The 18,981-nt window shown below is 36.4% G+C and overlaps 1 protein-coding gene across 1 annotated transcript in view; it reads right to left on the minus strand.

The window, feature by feature from the left end:
• cacna1ha (calcium channel, voltage-dependent, T type, alpha 1H subunit a) overlaps positions 1-18,981 on the minus strand; it is a 152,277-nt gene that overhangs the window by 59,102 nt on the left and 74,194 nt on the right. Inside the window, exons 5-7 of the mRNA XM_086154214.1 lie at positions 16,526-16,623; positions 6,542-6,701; positions 2,705-3,029 (exon numbers count right to left, since the gene is read on the minus strand). Of these exons, the coding sequence (XP_086010340.1) occupies positions 2,705-3,029; positions 6,542-6,701; positions 16,526-16,623 (583 nt within the window). The remainder of the gene's footprint in view (positions 1-2,704; positions 3,030-6,541; positions 6,702-16,525; positions 16,624-18,981) is intronic.

The raw sequence follows: 18,981 nt of genomic DNA on the forward strand, positions 1-18,981 counted from the left end.
CATGAAAAAGTAATTTTTGTTTTTTTTAATTGCATTACAGAAGATAAAGAACTTTATCACAATAATGTAATTTTCTGACAGTCCTGTATATAGAGATATGGAGGTATATTTAAATGTATGTGTGTGTGTGTGTGTATAAATATATATATACTAATATTTATGGGTATATTTATTATTATTACTGTTGTTGTTATTATGGTTATTATCATGTATTTATTTATTTTCAAATTATTTATTCCCATACCATACTGTTTACCAATTGTTTTCTAAATCATAAGAAAATGCTACATCCAATCAACCTTTAAAATTAGCCAAAGGGTATCTTTGGCACCTTAATATCACTGGCATATTATCCACTTACACAATTCATAAAAGTTTCAAAACGTCAGTGAAGAAAAAAGAAAAAACAGTGCACCAGATTGGCCAAAAAAAAACATTTCGAAAATTAAACTCATAAAAATGCTCTGTAACTACATTACCGACAGAACGAAATGTACGATGTACATGTTTCCCTCTTATTTTCAACAAAAATGATAAAAAAGAGAAAAGATGTAATATTCCATAACATTCCTCTGGGACTCATGCTGGAAATTTGTGATGACTACAAAACAGGGTGTCAAGGAAAACATGATGCTTATTTATTGTGTAAATGTGTGTGTGTGTGTTTGGCTTTTTGTAAAATAACCTCAGTGATTTTTGTGTTTATTGAAGGTAGAACTCTTTCCGAATGTCATGTAGTGCAAGTCACAGCCCATTAAGCGCAGACTGATCTATTAAAGGGTTTGGATTCATTTTAAAGGTCGTGTTAACAAACAGGCTGAAAGGCAAACACAGCCTCTCGGAGCAGCTGAGTGGAAAATAGATTAATGAAAGAACAGATAAACCTGTTCAAATATGTTTATCTATGAGGCTGATCCTCTCAAAACATATACAATTGTAATATTTTTTTGTCTAGGGAAAAAGCTGTAAGGCCTTAGAGTGAACATAATTGTGTAAAAAGTGTGATACAGCAACTGATATCAAGACTAACATCAGGTTGGCATCTGTTCGGCATTTTATCGACAATAAAACCCCTTTTTAATTAAATATTGAGTGTAATTTGAGCGTAAAGCAGGTATATCATCATGCTCAGCATCTGTTAATAGCATGTGTTCATTTGCAGGCACTTACGCAGTTCAGTCGTATATTTGTCGGGCTTAAACAGCTGCGGTGAAACTCCCAGCAAAGGGACGCTCAGAATCGGTTATAAAAAATGTGTGTGTCTTTAATTGCTGAGATTGATGAGGAGATGCATCCCCTCGGCCCGTGAGCCCGCCAGCGGCTGCGGCACAAACTGGAAATCCATCTCCACTATATTGAGCGTGACATGGTTATCCATGTTGTGCGGCCATGTTCATTAAACCCTTTGTTTTCAATGCAACAAGAGGCCCGACAACGTCTCTCCATTCAACATTCCAACTCCCCGTAACTGAACTTGATCATTAGGATCATCCTAACTGCTCGCTGGGATGGAAAATCTTCTGGCCAAATAGTTACGTACATAGATACTTAGGCTGATGTTAAACTTAAAGTGACCTCTTTGGAATAAATGAGTTGGAAAACAAGTCTTTGTTATTTTCTTCTCCTTCTTCTTATCATTATTATTATTACTTATTAAAATTATTATTATTATTATTATTATTATTATTATTATTATTGTTGTTGTTGTTGTTGTTGTTGTTGTTGTTGTTGTTGTTGTTGTTGTTATATTATTATTATTGTTGTTGTTATTGTTGTTGTTGTTATTTTTATCGTTATCATTATTATTATTATTATCATCATTATTATTGTTATTTATTGTTGTTGTTGTTATTGTTATTGTTATTGTTATCATTATTATTGTTATTATTATTATCATTATCATTATCATTATTATCATTATTATTAGTAGTAGTAGTAGTAGTATTACCATTATTATTTTTATTACTATTATTATCATTATTATTATCATTATCATTACTTATTATCATTATTATTATTATTATTACTACTATTATTATTATTATTATTGTTATTAGGTATTATATTTCTTCTTATTATTAATATTACTTATGATGATTACGATAACTTATTGTACAATCTTTAATCTCCTTTTCCATTGACAACTGCCTATTCTAACAGTAGCTTATAGAAAAGTCGATTCTTATCTTTGACCAGACCTCATGATATAACCTGAGAGATAAGCTGAGATAAGATAAGATAAGATAAGATAAGATAAGATAAGATAAGATAAGATAAGATAAGACATTTGGGCCTAATGCAATGATTTGGCAGCCACCCTATAAGCGTATTTTGACGTGGGGTTTCCTATCGAACAGTCAAGCGATTAAAAATCAACTATTTGTCATTTTTGCAAAAGGTGGATGCTGTTGAAGAATGTATAATACAATATAATTAATTTTAAGTAACCATAAGTCACTTGGTCAGGCGTTTATGCAAACAGACACTGCAGCACGCTTTAAGGTCAAGCGGCACGTTTGTAATATCGTCCAACTGAGTGTTAATATCTCTTTATTCCCATCCTGTATTCCGGAGCGCCTCATAACATTCGGCAAAAAATAACAACCGTGTGAATCGCCTAAAGGCTCGAGTCAAAGCCAATCCTGAGAAAGTGCTTTCTTCCATGGGATTAACCCCAAAACAAAACATCTTCATCTTCTCTTACCTGGAATATCGCTATCCATGCGTAGCCGATGTTGTCAAAATTGACAGCTCCCTTGTGCGGGTTGATGTCCCCGGGACGACACACATTATAATACTTGTTCCAGTTAACGCATCCATTTTCCGCGGCCCCTCCCGCCGCAGGGGCTCCTCCAACCAGAGCTGGGATTTGGAGGCCGGCCGATAATGAGCATTCGGTCTTTGCCTCGGTGTTGGGCGGCACGTCGTGGCAGCGCAGCATCCCATTTTCCCTCGGTGCCGAGCATATAAAGGGGCTGTCTTCACCCTCCTCCGACATGTAGTAAGGACTGATGGACAGGTTGTACATTCTAGGAAAAAAAAAACAAATTAAAAAAAAAATGGCGGCGTGGTTAGCGCTTTAGCTTCAGAGCATGACCTTCCTGTGTGGAGTTTGCATGTTCTTGAGAGCTAGAAAAGAAAAACATAGAAACCCAGTTAGGGATGGGTGCTTGTTCAATAAATTAAAAAAAAATAAAAAATGAAAATTGCGCCAAAAAGAAAACATGATCGATTTTAACACAAAACACTTGTTCTTGCATGCATGATGTTTTTTGCAAAAAAAATAAATAAAAATAAAAATAGTCTCTTCCTCAGATGCTTACCGGAAATACGTGTGCCTAACACATATTCTGGTGTGCGGATTTTTTCCAAATTCTGCTGAGTTTGCATGTCCGTCCCCCAACATTCCAAAAATATGCAGAAGGTTAATTGGAAAAAATTTTTTTAGAAAAATTGCCTGATGACAGCTGGACAGGTTCCAGCATCCTGAGTGCAAGATAAGCACTAGAAGATGGAAAGATGGATATAAATGCACATTGGGGAGCAGTTGATTTAACATGGACCAGTTCCATGTAAATCACAGGGTCTCATGCAGAGACAGCCAACCTCTCATTCACACCTTCGGGGGCCCCCAAAGTGTTTCCTGCAAGGGCCAAATAACTTTTACCTTCTCTGACGGGGGCCAGTTTGTAATAAAAAGTGTGACGATCGCGGAGGCGTCCAAACATAAACTTACTGTTTTCCAGAAAGCAATACATAAACAGAAATTAACCCTTTCCGGGATCTTAACAGGAAAAAAAAAAAAAATTGAAAAAAATAGTAATATTATTAATGAATAATGTCTTTGTCTCATCTTTTGACCGATGAGACAAACAGACTTTTCTTTGACTTGAAAAAAAAAAAAAACAATTGAAAAAAATAGTAATATTATTAATGAATAATGTATTTGTCTCATCTTTTGACAGATGAGACAAACAGCCTTTTCTTTGAAATTAACAAAAAAACAATTGTTTGTCCACTGCAGGTAAAATACCCTGCATTCTGTATCTATTTTTCTCTTACCTAATTTTTTCGCCATTATTTTGTGCTATTTGACAGGGGTGTGTCCAGGATTTTTTTTTTTTTTGTTTGTTTTTGAGGAAGGGGTTTCAGGGTGGAATAAACTGTTACGTTCTATGCTTGTACAAGTCACCATTACGTGGCCAGGATAAAAATAAAAAAAAATCATAATGCATCTCTTGTATTGTTCATGGGCCGGGAAAAATGTGGCTTGAGAGTCTTCGATTAACATGTAACTGTTTGGGGTCTGTGAGACTGGGATGATTAAATGAATAAGACGACCCAATGAGAAACTTTGGCTCCTGTTGGAATCACATGCTTATTCTAATGCAAGAAAAAAAAAAAAAAATCTTATGTATGTGTGTGTGTGTGTGTGTGTGTGTGTGTGTGTGTGTGTGTGTGTGTGCATACGTAATCTTTTTTTTTTTTTGTAATGGAGCAGCAGCAGACCTTTGCCATACAATATTAAACTGCTGTTCTCGTTCTGTCTCTTATGGTTACTTTCTCAAAACAGAAAAAAAAAAAAAAAAAAGTTTCAGAAACATTGAGTCTGGTGCAGCTTTTGCTGAAAAAATAAAACACTGTAACTTTTCAGAACCTCTGAGTTTGGAGGCATGGATCCTGTTTTCCATTAATATTTTAAAATTACATTGTATATTGATTTTTCCCTAAAATGTTGGTGTCACCACAACAAATCAACCTCCTCCATTTGAACCTCTTCTCTGTATCCTCTCTTTTCACATCAACTAACTTAATGTCCTTTTTCCATGCATCTATAAATCTTCTCTTCGGTCTTCCTCTAGACCTCTTGCCCGGCAGTTCCAACCCCACCATCCTTCTACCAAAATATTCTCCATATCTGCTCTGTCCATCACCCAACCTTCACAATCCGGCTTCTCTGATCTCAATAACATCTAACTGTCCCTCTGGTGGACTCATTCCTGATCCTATCCATCCTGGTCACTCCCAAAGAGAACCCCAACATCTTCTTTTCGGCTTCCCTCCAGCTCAGCTTCCTAGTTTCTCTTCAACGCCACTGTTGCCAAACAATATAGCATTGCCGGTCTCTTGTACACCTTTCCTTTTCATTCTGGTTGACACTTTTCTCCACCAGTTCCAACCTGCAAGAACCTGATCCCTCAGTCTGTTCATCCCCACTGCGAAGAAGAAGAAGTTCAGAGCTGATCCCCTGGTGGAGTCCCACCTCCACCTTGAACTTCTCTGTCTTACATGCATACATGTCTTGCACCAGCCTCTGCCACTGTGTTCTGTTTCCGAACACACCCTCCTGCTACAGCATTATGCTATCATTTCCTTTTCCCATGTGATACATGTGGCGCTGGCATTGTTTAAAACACATACCAGTGAAGGTTGGGCTTCGGTTTCACTGGAAAAGTCTGAATTAAACCACTTTGGGGCGACACATTTGGACACAGGAGTGCATTCTGTCTGGAGTTCACATGAGCTCCCCATGTTTTCTTTGGTTTCCTCCCGCAGTGCTATATTATGCAGAGGTTGAATTGGAAAAATCGCCAGTGTGTGTGTGTGTGTGTGTGGATGCAGGACTTAATAGTTTGTCTCGATGTGCGGCCCTGCGATCAAGGTCAGAGTTCAATGACTTTTGCAGGCGTCGACTTCTGATTCAGTAAATTGTATTTTTAAGGCCGTTCAGTGGCTTCCAGCCTGAGGACACTGCTCAGCGTTTGTACTTTACAAGTTCACTTCACTGAGTTTTTGCTACAGGCAACAGCTGACTGTCGGTCCGTGTGACAGCACAACCAACTCTGCCATACTGAAACAGTGAATGAAAAAAAATGGAAATAAGATCCAATAAAAGATCAAGATTAATTTGGAGGTTTTTCTACATGCACACCGGGAATATAGGTAATGTAAAAAATATATAGTAAGAAAAATGTATTACAAAAATGCATTCTAAAGGAGATGGATCTTATTAAGTATTATTATTATTATTATTATTATTATTATTATTATTATTATTATTATTTCATTTCATATATCAGTTTATTAGGACAGTGTGCAATTAGCTCATAGCTAATTTCCATCTGCAGTCCTGGGAAGACAATACAAATTTAAAACTGTACAAATAGACAATATATAGAAAAAAATATAAATATAAAATATATATAAACAGGCAATAAAATAAGTATTTTGCAAGTTGAAATTGCAATGTATAATGTGATGTAATGTAATGTAATGTTGTGACATTATTGATTTGGTCATCTAGGGGCCATCAGATGATACCCAGAAGGGTAACATCTAATGGCAAAATACCATATATATATATATTATCATTATTATTATTATTATTATTATTATTATTATTTTGTATTTATTTTATTTTTTTCATTTTTTTTATTACTATTGTTTGATGGGGGACAAATTCAAAAATTGTTTTTATTCGTCCGATTTTAAATTATCCCAGGCTCGACCGCAATAAGATATGTTTCTTGGTGTTACTTACGTCCTGATGTCTTCACCCAGGAAGCAGCGGTTGCGTAGCAGCCCCGCCCACAGCTGGACGCCGACAATTCCAAAAATGAAAAAGACAAAGAAGCAGAGGAGCAGGACATTTCCCAGCATTGGAAGGGTGTCCAACAGCAGCGTAACCAGGATTCGCATACCTACATGTTGGGACACAAAGTTTCAAGATGTAAAATTTGCATTTGGAGTGTTAGAAGTTCATAAACGAAGCCAGTCATAACTCTTTGCTGAAACAATATCGATCACGTGAGCTCGGAAGCCGCGACGTCATCTCTTTAGTAAATGTAATTACAAGTGATAACAAGGATGAAAGTGACAGTTTGACATTATTTCATCCTCTGGGATTTGAACTGCTGCTTCCCCGTGGCTAGTATTATCTAACCACGTGCTCAGCATCCATCTCCAGTTGTCACATGCTGTTAGCGTCATCGGAGGCAAAGATCCAGTCCTTTAGGTCACCGTCGGCTCTGCTGGCTCTGGCACAAACTCACATATATTCCCCTTATTCTGTCTTTGCTAACAATATATTTTTTCTTTTCCACGCGTTTCGATGATGTGCTTCATCTGCCTCTTTTTTTTTCAAATCGGAAAAAAGTCATCGCTGACAAAAACAATTTAGATCAAAAGGTTTCTTCTTTTTTGGGGGGGTTCACGGAGAATGCTAAAACTGACTTTGTTAAAAATAAATGAATAAATAAATAAATAAATAACCTTTTTATGTTTCTCTTTAATGCAAATCAGTGATGCCAGGGGTAAATTATGTATTTATTTCAAAGTTTTGGTGGTTTCTTGGCAATATAATCATTAATAAGAACGCTGCCGGGTAGCGGTAAGACGTGAATTATTAATTATCATGATATGCCTTCATCTATTTGCATAGAAAACAATTATAACAGATAGTTACAATTATTTGGATATTTTTTTTTTTATATTGGATAAATAAATAAAAATCCCAACTCCCTCTAGATCCTGAGTGGCACCTAAAAAAGGACAGAAATTTGCATTTTTGTTTTTGAATAATTACTGTTGACTATAGAAATAATATTGTTTACAGAATGTGACCTGATTCAAGTCATGCATTGTGTTTATTGTTATTGTGAATTATACACATACTTGAATGTTATATATTTATATTTGCTGTAAAGAAATTAAAAGATGTGTAGTTTCCAGTTTAACTCCATGATAGCCAATCCCTGTCTCGGTGTCCTTGTCATAAAATTAATAAATAAAATCCCCTCTTGGGGGCGTCCACGTGGGTACATGAAACATGGCTGTCACTGTAAGGTGCCCTTCCACTGCACAAACATGATGAAGGTCCCTCCGGTGCAAAACCATGCATGTGAATGCATTTTTTTTTTTTTTTGCATCTTTGGTTATTTGTGCATGCGGTTGGCATTTTTTTTTCCATATTTTTTTTTACCAAACAATGACCGAAAAAAAAAGGTGTTTATTGCATCTTTTTTTTTTTTTTTTAAAGAATAAATGCAATCCAACTGTCTAACTCCATCCTCCCATGGAACACAGAATTTCTTCAAACGTCTGCAGTGTAACTGACTGTTTCTCAATAAGACGAAACACACATGGGCTTAAAATAAAGTATAAACATCACATCGTTTCCGCTGAAAACTCTTCTGATGATGCTAATAATAAAAACGATGGAAGTGTGTGTTTACGCGCCCGGCTGAGGTAAACAGCAAAACTCAGGAGACATTCTCAGCACACACACACACGCAGCTTGTGTGTGTGTGTGTGTGTGTGTGTGGCACACAGAGATTTACACACTGAGTAACAAGCACACAGATGCATCCATAGCGGGGCATCTGGGTGCCGTGAAATCAGCTCAACAAACACGAGCGGTTCAAAGCTCCGAAACAGAACACGACATGCACTACTTTAGTGCTTATGATTCAGCAATACACAGAATTGCACGGTCCATGAAATTAGAGGGGGGTTGAACTACAAAATACCAAAATATTTGATCCTACGTTGTCATTGTTCAATCTCAAGAGTTGCAATTCACTAATTCAACCCAGTGATGCCCAGATCACATGTGAGCATCTGAAGCGAAAAAAGGGCCATTTAGAAAGAAAAAAATAAAAATAAATAAATAATTGAAATTCCCTGAGGCATGTCTTTCTGAAAAAAAAACAAAAAACAAAAAAAAAAACGATAGCTATAGGCAGCAATAGGATGCACTGCAAGATTATATGCAATATATTGTGCAGCTTCTCCAGAAGATGTAATCAGGTCAGAGGTGAATCAGTGGAGATCAATTATTTTATAGATTTCCCTGTGTTTAACCTGGTCATTAGGGCTCTTTTGGTGATAAACAGATGCATTGGAGTCGTTGTTTCATTGTGTCCCTACTACTTAATTAAATTAGGTTTAGTATTTACTTTGGGGTGGGTTAGTTGTGTCTCAATAATGGCTGCTTCATCCCTGGAGATACTGCACACCTCAAGGTTAAAATTAGTTTTAACAATTAAAACCAACTACAACTCTTACTTTTCTATTCATTTTTTCAGATCAGATTTGTGTTTTGTTGTATTTTGAATTTCAACATGCTGGAACTGGGACTAGACCTGAATACTGACCAAATGTGCCATATAGTGAACTTCAGCATTAACTAGAACTTTAACTTGCTTTTGATTTTTATTTAACATGAAATACCTCCATTCATTCTTATCAGTTTACCCTAACATACAAAGCTGTGGCCGATTTGAGGTCTCCAGTGCCGCCATATTTATTTATTTTCATATTTTTCAGACTATAAGTCGCCCCTCTTTTATGCTTTGGCTGATCCTGCGACTCACATTCAGGTGCAACTTATATACTAAAATATACACGGTAATTTCACATGTTTGCTATTTTCACACTGACACTCGTGTACCAGGATCTGCTACTATTACTCTGGCGCCAGGGAAAATTTAAAATGTAAACATCAATTTATAAAGACAACTGATTAAGTCTGAACACAAATGCCCCCAAAAGTAAAGTCATATTCTGCAGATTACAAGCTGCAAATAATGAAATATGCAGCTGAAAAACGCTAATTGAGCGTTTACTAGTGAGTAAAGCGGAGGATGCTGGAACTGCAATGAAGAAAACAAATAAAAAAAAAGCTAATCGCGTGCTAAAAGCTAGATGGCAACAGCTTGAACAGCTTCGTGCAGCTACGTCTCCACGCCCAGGTAGTCGCCAAGGCCATGAATATAAATGACCGTCTTGGTTTTACCGCTTCATGCATGGAGAACCAAAAACAGGCTCGCAGGAGAGAAAGCGGCACCTCATCTACCTCTGGAGCTCCCGTTTAGAATTCTGGGATTTCCTGCGGGCTCTGAATGTGTTTTGGGAGGCGAGAGAGCGACGAGACGGAGAAGATTAAGCAGAGCCGCGGTTGTTTAACTCTTATAATTGTTGTAATAAAGATAAGGTGTAACCAGGTTGTGGTTACGGTTGTGCACGGCAGCTCGGACATTATTTGCAATTTACAAATAACCCCCCCCAAAAAAAAATGCAACTTACAGTCCAGTGCGACTTTAATTTTTTTTTTCTTCTTCATTAGGCATTTTTCAGCTGGCGCGACTTATAGTCCGTAAAATACGATGCTTATTTATTTTGTATGTATAAATATACTGCTCAAAAAAAATAAAGGGAACACTTGAACAACACAATGTAACTCCAAGTCAATCCCACTTGTGTGAAATCATAGTGTCCACTCAGGAAGCAACACAGATTCATTTGGACTTGTTTTAAGGACATTACATCAAAGTGGATCAGCCTGGAGTTTGTTTTTACACTTTACTTTTGAGTGTGATTCCTAATCCAGACCTCCATGGGTTGATACAATTGATTTCCATCGATCGTTTTTGTGTGATTTTGTCGTCAGCACATTCAACTGTGTAAAGAGCAAAGTATTTCATAAGAATATTCCATTCATTTAGATCTAGGATGTGTTTTTTAAGTGTTCCCTTTATTTTTTTGAGCAGTGTATATTTTGCGTCTTGTATTATTTAGCGTATTTTCCGGACTCTAAGTCGCACCAGCCAAAAAATGCATAATGTAGAAGAAAAAAACATATAAATCCCACTGAAACCATGAGTTGCAACATGTTCAAGTATCCATTTGTGAACTTGATCCTTTTAGTTTTTAGCCCGTGATTACCTTTTTTATTTTATTTTCTTCTTTGCAGTCAGATTGCAGTTAGAGTATCCTCTGCTTCTGGACGCTCCCTCACTTTTTTCTCGCTCGCTCGCTCCAAACTTTCTTTCAGCTGCTCGATTAGCGTTTTCGGCTCATATTTCACTACTTGCGCCTTGTAATTTGCAGAATAGCATTTTCCTTTTGGGAGCATTTGTTTGTTGTCTTTATATGCTGATGTTTAATTTGAAATATCCGTGTCACAGGATTGATAGGAGTAGCAGATACTGGCACTCAAGCCCATTCTAGCGGTTGTTAGTATGAAAATAACAAACATGTGAAATTACTGAAGATATTTTAATATATAAGTCGCACCTGAGTATAAGTCGCAGGACCAGCCAAACCATGAAAAAAAATGCGACTTATAGTTTGAAAATTACAGTACACATTTCAAAGAACCGTAGAGCAGCAAATCTTAACCTGGGTTTGGTGATAGAATTGGTGATCACGCTACATTGGCCGATCTGTCCTGCAGGGATTTCTGTGCGCTCAGTTTAACTTGTGACCTCCGTGATGGTACATCATGTTATTTCTTTCTTCATATTTCATATTTAAATAGAAAGTGGTCGGACATATATGTAGAACATGGATTCACATGTATGACGGCCCCGACTGCATGATTTGCGATGCCAAGTTGAGCAATACTAGTTTAGCAAAACAAACAGAACGCTTCCTTATTCCCTCCTATTCATTGTTATGTTTTTGTTTTTGTGTGAAAAATCATGTTTTTGAACATAGTGATGTCGATGCACGGTTAATTTTTTGCAACGATATAACAGATAACAATGTCTTGAATTTGAAAAAAAAAAAAAAAATCACTTTTTTTTTTCCTATAAAGAAAAATTGGGTGAATGCGCGTATGAAAGGGATGGGGTTCGGTTCCTCCAACATGGTTAAGAACCACTGCCGTAGAAGTACGGAGCTCATCATTTACTTACTGATCAACTTATTTTAAGGTGTTGGCCACTTCATATAAACCCTCTCTCTCTGTCTGAGTGCACGTGAGCACGCACGTTTGACGTTTGTGCGACAATCTGCAGAAGCCGTGCTGACAGATATCAATAATCAGAGAGCTCCTCGCAGAATGGCATCAACCAAGACAATGAATTCTTCCCATCCAGGCAGGAAGAAAAGACCAACACAGACACTTTGTGATGGCTGGATTGTGAGTGACATTCATTTGAAAAAAATAATAAAAATATGGCGTGCACCCTTGATCCTTCACTTCCTCTTCTTCTTCTTCTTTCGGCTTTTCCCTTCAGGTGTCGCCACAGCGAGTCCACTTTCTCCATCTAACCCTATTCTCTGGATCCTCCTCTCTCACACCAACTACCTTCATACCTTCTCTCACGACGTCCATAAATCTTCTCTTTGGTCTTCCTCCAGACCTCCTGCCTGGCAGCTCCAACTCCAGCATCCGTCTACCAATATATTCTCTATCCCTCCTCTGTCCATGACCGAACCATCTCAGTCTGGCTTCTCCGACCTTCTCTCCAAAACATCTAACATGTGCTGTTCCTCTGATAGACTCATTCCTGATCCTCTCCATCCTGGTCACTCCCAAAGAGAACCTCAACATCTTCATCTCTGCAACCTCTAGTTCTGCCTGCTGTCTTTTGGTCATTGGAACAGTTTCTAGTGCAAACATCATCGCTGGTCTCACCACTGTCTTGTACACCTTTCCTTTTATTCTGGCTGAAAGTCTTCTATCACATAGAACGCCTGACACTTTTCTCCACCCATTCCAACCTGCTTGGACCGTCTCTTCACCTCTTCTCCACACTCTCCTACGCTCTGGACTGTTGACCCTAAGTACCTGAAATCCTCCCACTTCTTGATCTCCACTCCCTGTAGCCTCAGCGTTCCACCCGAGTTCCTCTCATTCACACACATATATTCTGTCTTGCTGTGACTAACCTTCATTCCTCTCCTTTCCAGAGCATACCTCCACCTCTCTAGATGTTCCTCTACCTGTTCTCTGCTCTCACTACAGATCACAATGTCATCTGCAAACATCATGGTCCATGGAGGTTCCTGTCTAACCTCATCTGTCAGCCTATCCATCATGCGAACAAGAAGGGGCTCAGAGCTGATCCCTGATGGAGTCCCACCTCCACCTGGAACTTCTCTGTTACCCCTACAGCACACCGTACCAGTGTCTCACAGTGAGCATACATGTCCTGCACCAGTCTAACATACTTCTATGCCACTCCAGACTTCCTCATACAATACCAGAGCTCCTCTCTTGGCACCTTGTCATATGCCTTTTCTAGGTCTACAAAAACACAATGCAGCTCCGTCTGGCCTTAATGATTTTAAGCAGAAACACACGCCCTTGTAGAATTTCTCATTGGCGAGTAATAACATGGAATATGTCAATATGCATCGATACTTTCGGCTCACAGGAAGAGGAAAAATGAAGAAACACGGCCCCAGGTGTCTGCCACACTATGAAATTTAAATAATTTACCAACACAGGTATGACTTTATGAGAAAAATCGATGAGAAATTAGGACTTCATCATTCTTTCATCTTTCATTGTCCATCTTACTAAGCCGTGATAATAACGTACATCTGATTCTCGTCATCTAAAAGCCAGAACTTCAGTCCTGCACAGTTACCTGGGTAACATATCAACCGATATCATTTTCCAACTCATTAACGCCGATGGAGACTTTGACAACGGCGTCAATCAAGATGAATAGTATTTTTATTAAGAGGAGCTTTTAAAGCTTCAGCTGTTTTTATTTCTAATCTTGATGTTGGTCCTTGAACAGAAATGTATTGGATAATGTGGTTTCATCAAAAAGCCATTGAGTATTTCCTGATTTCCTGCATCCGTCACACAGGTAATTATTGACAGCATCGGATTCATCATAGCACCGTTTTTGTTTGTTGTTTTGTTTTATGGCTGATAGAAAATGTACAACCAAATTAAATTCTAATAACCGGCAACGGGATAGTCGTTATGCAAATCTAAGTGACGATTCACTGACAGGACATTTCTCAGTTTCACATTTTATAGGAAGCAATGAAACCGTTTCCCTTTCGCTGGATATATTAAATAACTGGTGACAGTAAAAAAAATCACACTGCAAATAAAACAATGAAATTAACATTTTCTTACACCTGTTTCAAGCCGCGGCCCAAAAGCGTGTAGACGTGCAGACACAATTTTGCTTTCACGAAGGCGACGCTGCCATCTTCAATGTATTCATGCATTTAATTGAATTGTCTCCCGAATAAAGTTAATGAGAAGTGAAACAACAAGATGTTTCTCCAGGCCACTGTTAGCTTAGCGATCAGGTTATAGTTCTTGCAGAGGTGGGACAGCAAATGTGCCCATGTGTCCCGATGAGTTAAGACCGCTTGCTATGACAGCTTGAAAGAAACAGACAACCTGCCCCAGTTTGGGACCATGTTTGGATTAATATGCAGCGCCCAAAGCATCCCTTTGAATGGATGCACACACACACACACACACACACATTTCCAAAAACTTCAATACCCAGTTACGTAAAAACAACCCACCTCTTTTAGCTTATTAGGAGAAGAGCTAAGTTTGAATTTGCCGAGGGATGAAGCAAAGACAGAGTGATAGACATTGACGGGTGTTGATTTCTTGAATTCATTTATTTGTTTTATTTTATTTATGTATTTATTTGTTTTTTTTTTTATTTGAGAGTTTTTTGTTTTTTTTTTAACCTGCATTTTAATCAAAGTTGTACTCATAACTATCACATTTTAATCTGAGTTGTATTCATGAAAACATATGAATAAATAAATGAATACAAAAAAAAAAAATAATGTTATTGAATAAGGTGAAATTAGTTTTGACCTCAAATTCATGTTCATAATTTCAAAGAAGTTTCAGAGTAATGTTTACATTTCTTGGAATTTTTTGTCAATTTTTTTACAGCGTATAATTTTATTTGCCATGACTTTTACACACACACACACACACTAGGTCAACAATCACAAAACTGAATACACAAAATCCAATCATGATTATAATAACATTGACCCGCATAATGACCTGAATTCTGCGTGAAAGATGAGAGATGAGATTTGTATATTTATGGGTCCAAAAGTGACAGTGAACTTTCATAACTATGGTGAGCTCTGAGTAATAATTCAAATTTTAATATAGCAAATGTTGGTAAACGATTGACGTTTTGGTCGGATGACGATCACTTGAACCATCGAAAAAGTAGATACTAATTTTCTACCAATGTCTTGTTGAGACACTTGTCTTGTGAGCTGCAAACATGAAAAGCAATCATTTCATTTACAAGTCTGAAAAGCAAACAGACATTAACGACCTTCACAATATAAATTCACCGAATGTGTAACAAACACTCCCCGTCTGACCCGCGTATAGGCTCTTCCGAGAAACAAAGGAGTGTTTAAGCCTTTCTATAAACACGTTTAAGACAGTTGTAGTGGTGAAAATACCTAGCGAGTGTGACAAAGTGCTCAGCTTTGCAGCAAATGTACACTGCTTAATAATCCTGTACATTGTTATGACACAATTGTCGTACGATCCTCTTTATCAGTAGATTCATGGCCGCCGGCATCACGGGGCTTTTAGCAAATGACAAACTGTGTGTAAGTTGAGGATTAGGATGGGTGGTAAAAGACTCGGGCGGGTGATTAACGGAGCCTTGGAATGCCGGTCAAGTTATGGCGACGTAAACGTGAAAACGGGCGGCTGGAACCGGAAGGCGTTATTTTATTTTGTAAATTGTTAGGACATAAATATAATGTGGAATTTAGATTATATACGCCTCCAAATTATATGCGGTGACAACCGGGCAACGTCAATACTATTTTTTGGTTTGAGAACAAAAGACTCATTGTAATTTCCATACATAAAGGTTTTAAAAAATAATGTTTTACAATTACAAGGTCTTTCTAAATGGTTTCCATTGACCTCTTATCATAACTTTCAGTTTGTCTTACTTATTCATATAACATCAACATATTTCCTTGTAAGAAATAAATACAAAATAATCTAATAAGTTATAAAAACTATATTGGTTGATATCAGTTGATATTTGGTTCATTTCCATTGACTTCTTATCATAACTTTCAGTTTGTCTTACTTATTCATATAACATCAACATATTTCCTTGTAAGAAATAAATACAAAATAATCTAATAAATAATAAATACTAATATATTAATATTAATAAAAATTTAATACATAATAAATATAATTTTAATGAAAAATATATATGTATACACATACAATAATAATAACAATAATAATAGTACTACTACTACTACTAATAATAATAATAAAAATAATATAACAACGACAACAACAACAATAATCATAATTATAATAATAATAATAATAATAATAATAATAATAATAAGAATGATAATAAAATAATATCAATTACAATAATAATATAAATAATAATAATTATAATACCAGTAATAATAATAATAATTATAATACCAGTAATAATAATAATAATAATAATTATTATTATTATTATTATTATTATTATTATATAAAATATTATTAATAATAATAATACTATGATGATGATGATGCGAAACACAATAAATTCTGTTTTGTTTTGTTTTGTTTGTTTGGTTTTTTTTGGGTGTGTCAAACCAGAGCTTTGAGTGACAGGTCAAGATGTGTTTAGCTCTCAACGCTCAGCAAAAGATTTTTACAGGTTACAGTTTTGTAGCAAAATAAAGATTACACCTTCATATTTTGGAGGCAAAGAATCATGGCTGTACTTACTTGGTACCCTGTTAATGGCCCGCAGCGGCCTGAGAACTCGGACAGTGCGGATCGCTGACAAACTGGGGTTGTGGCCGTCCAGAGAATACTCCATCACCCTGGAGACACAGTCACTGTTATTCCATCATGTTCCCTATTTCCCTTCAAAATATCTCTGTACAAACACACACACACACACACAGTTAACAAGAACAAAAGTGATACACTGATATTTATAATGACATTAAACCGTGTAATTACCTCAGTTCTTTTGTTCATTATAAGGAGTTGCATGTGTTGGATTTATTACCTTTACACATACGAAAATCCATAATTTAATCCATAGTTGCAACTTTATGTGTCCAACATCTTGGCAGTGGGTCAGAGCCTCCCAATGTTCCCGAACAACGGCTATTTTTTCGGTCCCCTTGCGGTTTAAACAGTTTCTGAAGGGCATTTATTTATTGAATCAGCCAATATACAACCAGATCGACAATACAGGCTCCTCTCAAGCATTAATTAAAATAATGTCCATATTTTACAATGTACTATTGCAATAAGGTGCCGTATGTACTTTTTACTGTGTTTGGACCGTTTCACCCCAATTTGTAACTACGGTAACATCGAGGAGGGAAAAATATTGCAGATTGGAAGGGAACCGAATTCAACTCCGGCTGGAAAATGTTAAAAAGGAAGTGCATTTCATTAATATGATATGTTATTTTAAAGTAATTTCTTGCCCCTTTTGCATCAACCCAATTCTTTGAGAAGAAAATGTGCTGCAAAATTTAAAACAGCAAAAGAAACCATTTCAGTGAAATAGAAGTTTTGGACAAAACACCGGGCAAGAGCTAAACAGACGGAAAAGCAGCACGTCAATATGATGCCGCATCTTTATTTTCCATTTATTTCCGCGTCAGACCTCTTATAAACATGAAAAAAGCCTCGATTTATGTATGTATTAGTTTGCTTGTTTCAGTCGTTGCAAGAATTGGAATCGCTTTAATCGCCAAGTCATTTTCCAACAACAAGAAATTTGCTTTAGTTAATTTGCTTTGCAAACATCCTGCCTATTTTTGTTTATTTATTTTATTCTTGCCATTGCTATTGTCACTCTATTTATATTGTCTTTCAAATCTAGTTGTGTTTTTTCCACTCTTACTGTTCCTTTATGTTGTCTATTATTATTATTATGTTGTTGCTGCCGTCTATTTATTCGTGGATGTCTTGCTATTTTCTGTGTTCTGACTCTCAATTTATATTTATACTCATATTTATTTCACTTTTTTACATTTTTTAACATTATAACTGTTACGCTGGGGTGACAAAGGTATTTCCCCTTTGGGGATCAATACAGTTTATCTTATCTTATCTTATATTATCTTATTGGTGTTAAACAGACAACATGAATGATAAATTAAGAGTAAAATCAGGGTTATTGTGGTTGGCGGTGCAAAGTGGCAAGTGTGTCAAAATGTGTGGCTAATAAAAGTATTATAAATTAAACTTCCAAGACATCACCTATTTTTTTTTCATTCTGCATCTTTGTCACCAATCCAGGATGAGTAAAAATAAAATAAAAAGTAAATATTGTCCTTGTAATTTAATAACCCCACCAAAAAAAATCAACTTTACCTTTTTTTTTTGAAGGTTTAACGCTTTCACTCAATAATTCATCTTAATTTTTGACAAGTGGAAGCACTCTGTGCATCATTATTGAATCTACAGTTTGTGGAAAAGTGTGTTGTGTAAAGCTGTGCAGACCAAATATTGTATAAATAATAAATCTAGTTTTCTTTATGTAGAAGTTGGTCATCATCTTTGTGTGTGGTTCCTCCTGTGATTCGTCGTTCCCACAGCGATGCTCGTGGAAACGGAGTTGAAAAGCCCCGGTTTAATAGAATGATTCCCCAAATGGAAATGTTGAGAAGCGAGAGTCTAGATGACGGCAGAAATAGTAAAAATATGAATGTCACATTGTTAAACAAACTAACTAGGGAGTCTCTTTCAGATAAATCATCTGAAACAGTGGTTTATTCTACATCTATTTTTGAAACCCTTGACTGAAAAAAAAAAAGTTTGAGATAGGATGGCTTCTCACAATCCCAAAAGTGTGTGTGTGTGTGTGTGTGTGTGTGTTTTTCTTTTTCAGCTACCATTTATATCCATTGCTTACTTTTCACTCCACTGAGAAGCAGGGTAGCTTTCAGAATGTGTGTATCTTAAGTGATGTTTTCAATGAATACAGTTTTTTTTTTCAATTGTATTTTCTTTTTTTTAATGCATTTAAAATGTATATATTTCATTCCTTTTTTTTTAATATTCATGATATTCAACAGACAATTTTGGTGGAAAATTAAAACAACCTCATTCTCTTTCAAAGACAGTGACACTTTGCAATTGCAGTATTTTTATATGTCTGGCAAACGTCTCAGTTCATCTATTTATTTCTTCACTTATTAAGTAATCATGTCATA

This window comes from Fistularia commersonii, chromosome 10 (genome assembly GCF_037954325.1).
Source record: "Fistularia commersonii isolate RoL2024-O1a breed Wild chromosome 10, RoL_Fcom_v1.0, whole genome shotgun sequence".
In the NCBI taxonomy this organism is placed as follows: domain Eukaryota; kingdom Metazoa; phylum Chordata; class Actinopteri; order Syngnathiformes; family Fistulariidae; genus Fistularia; species Fistularia commersonii.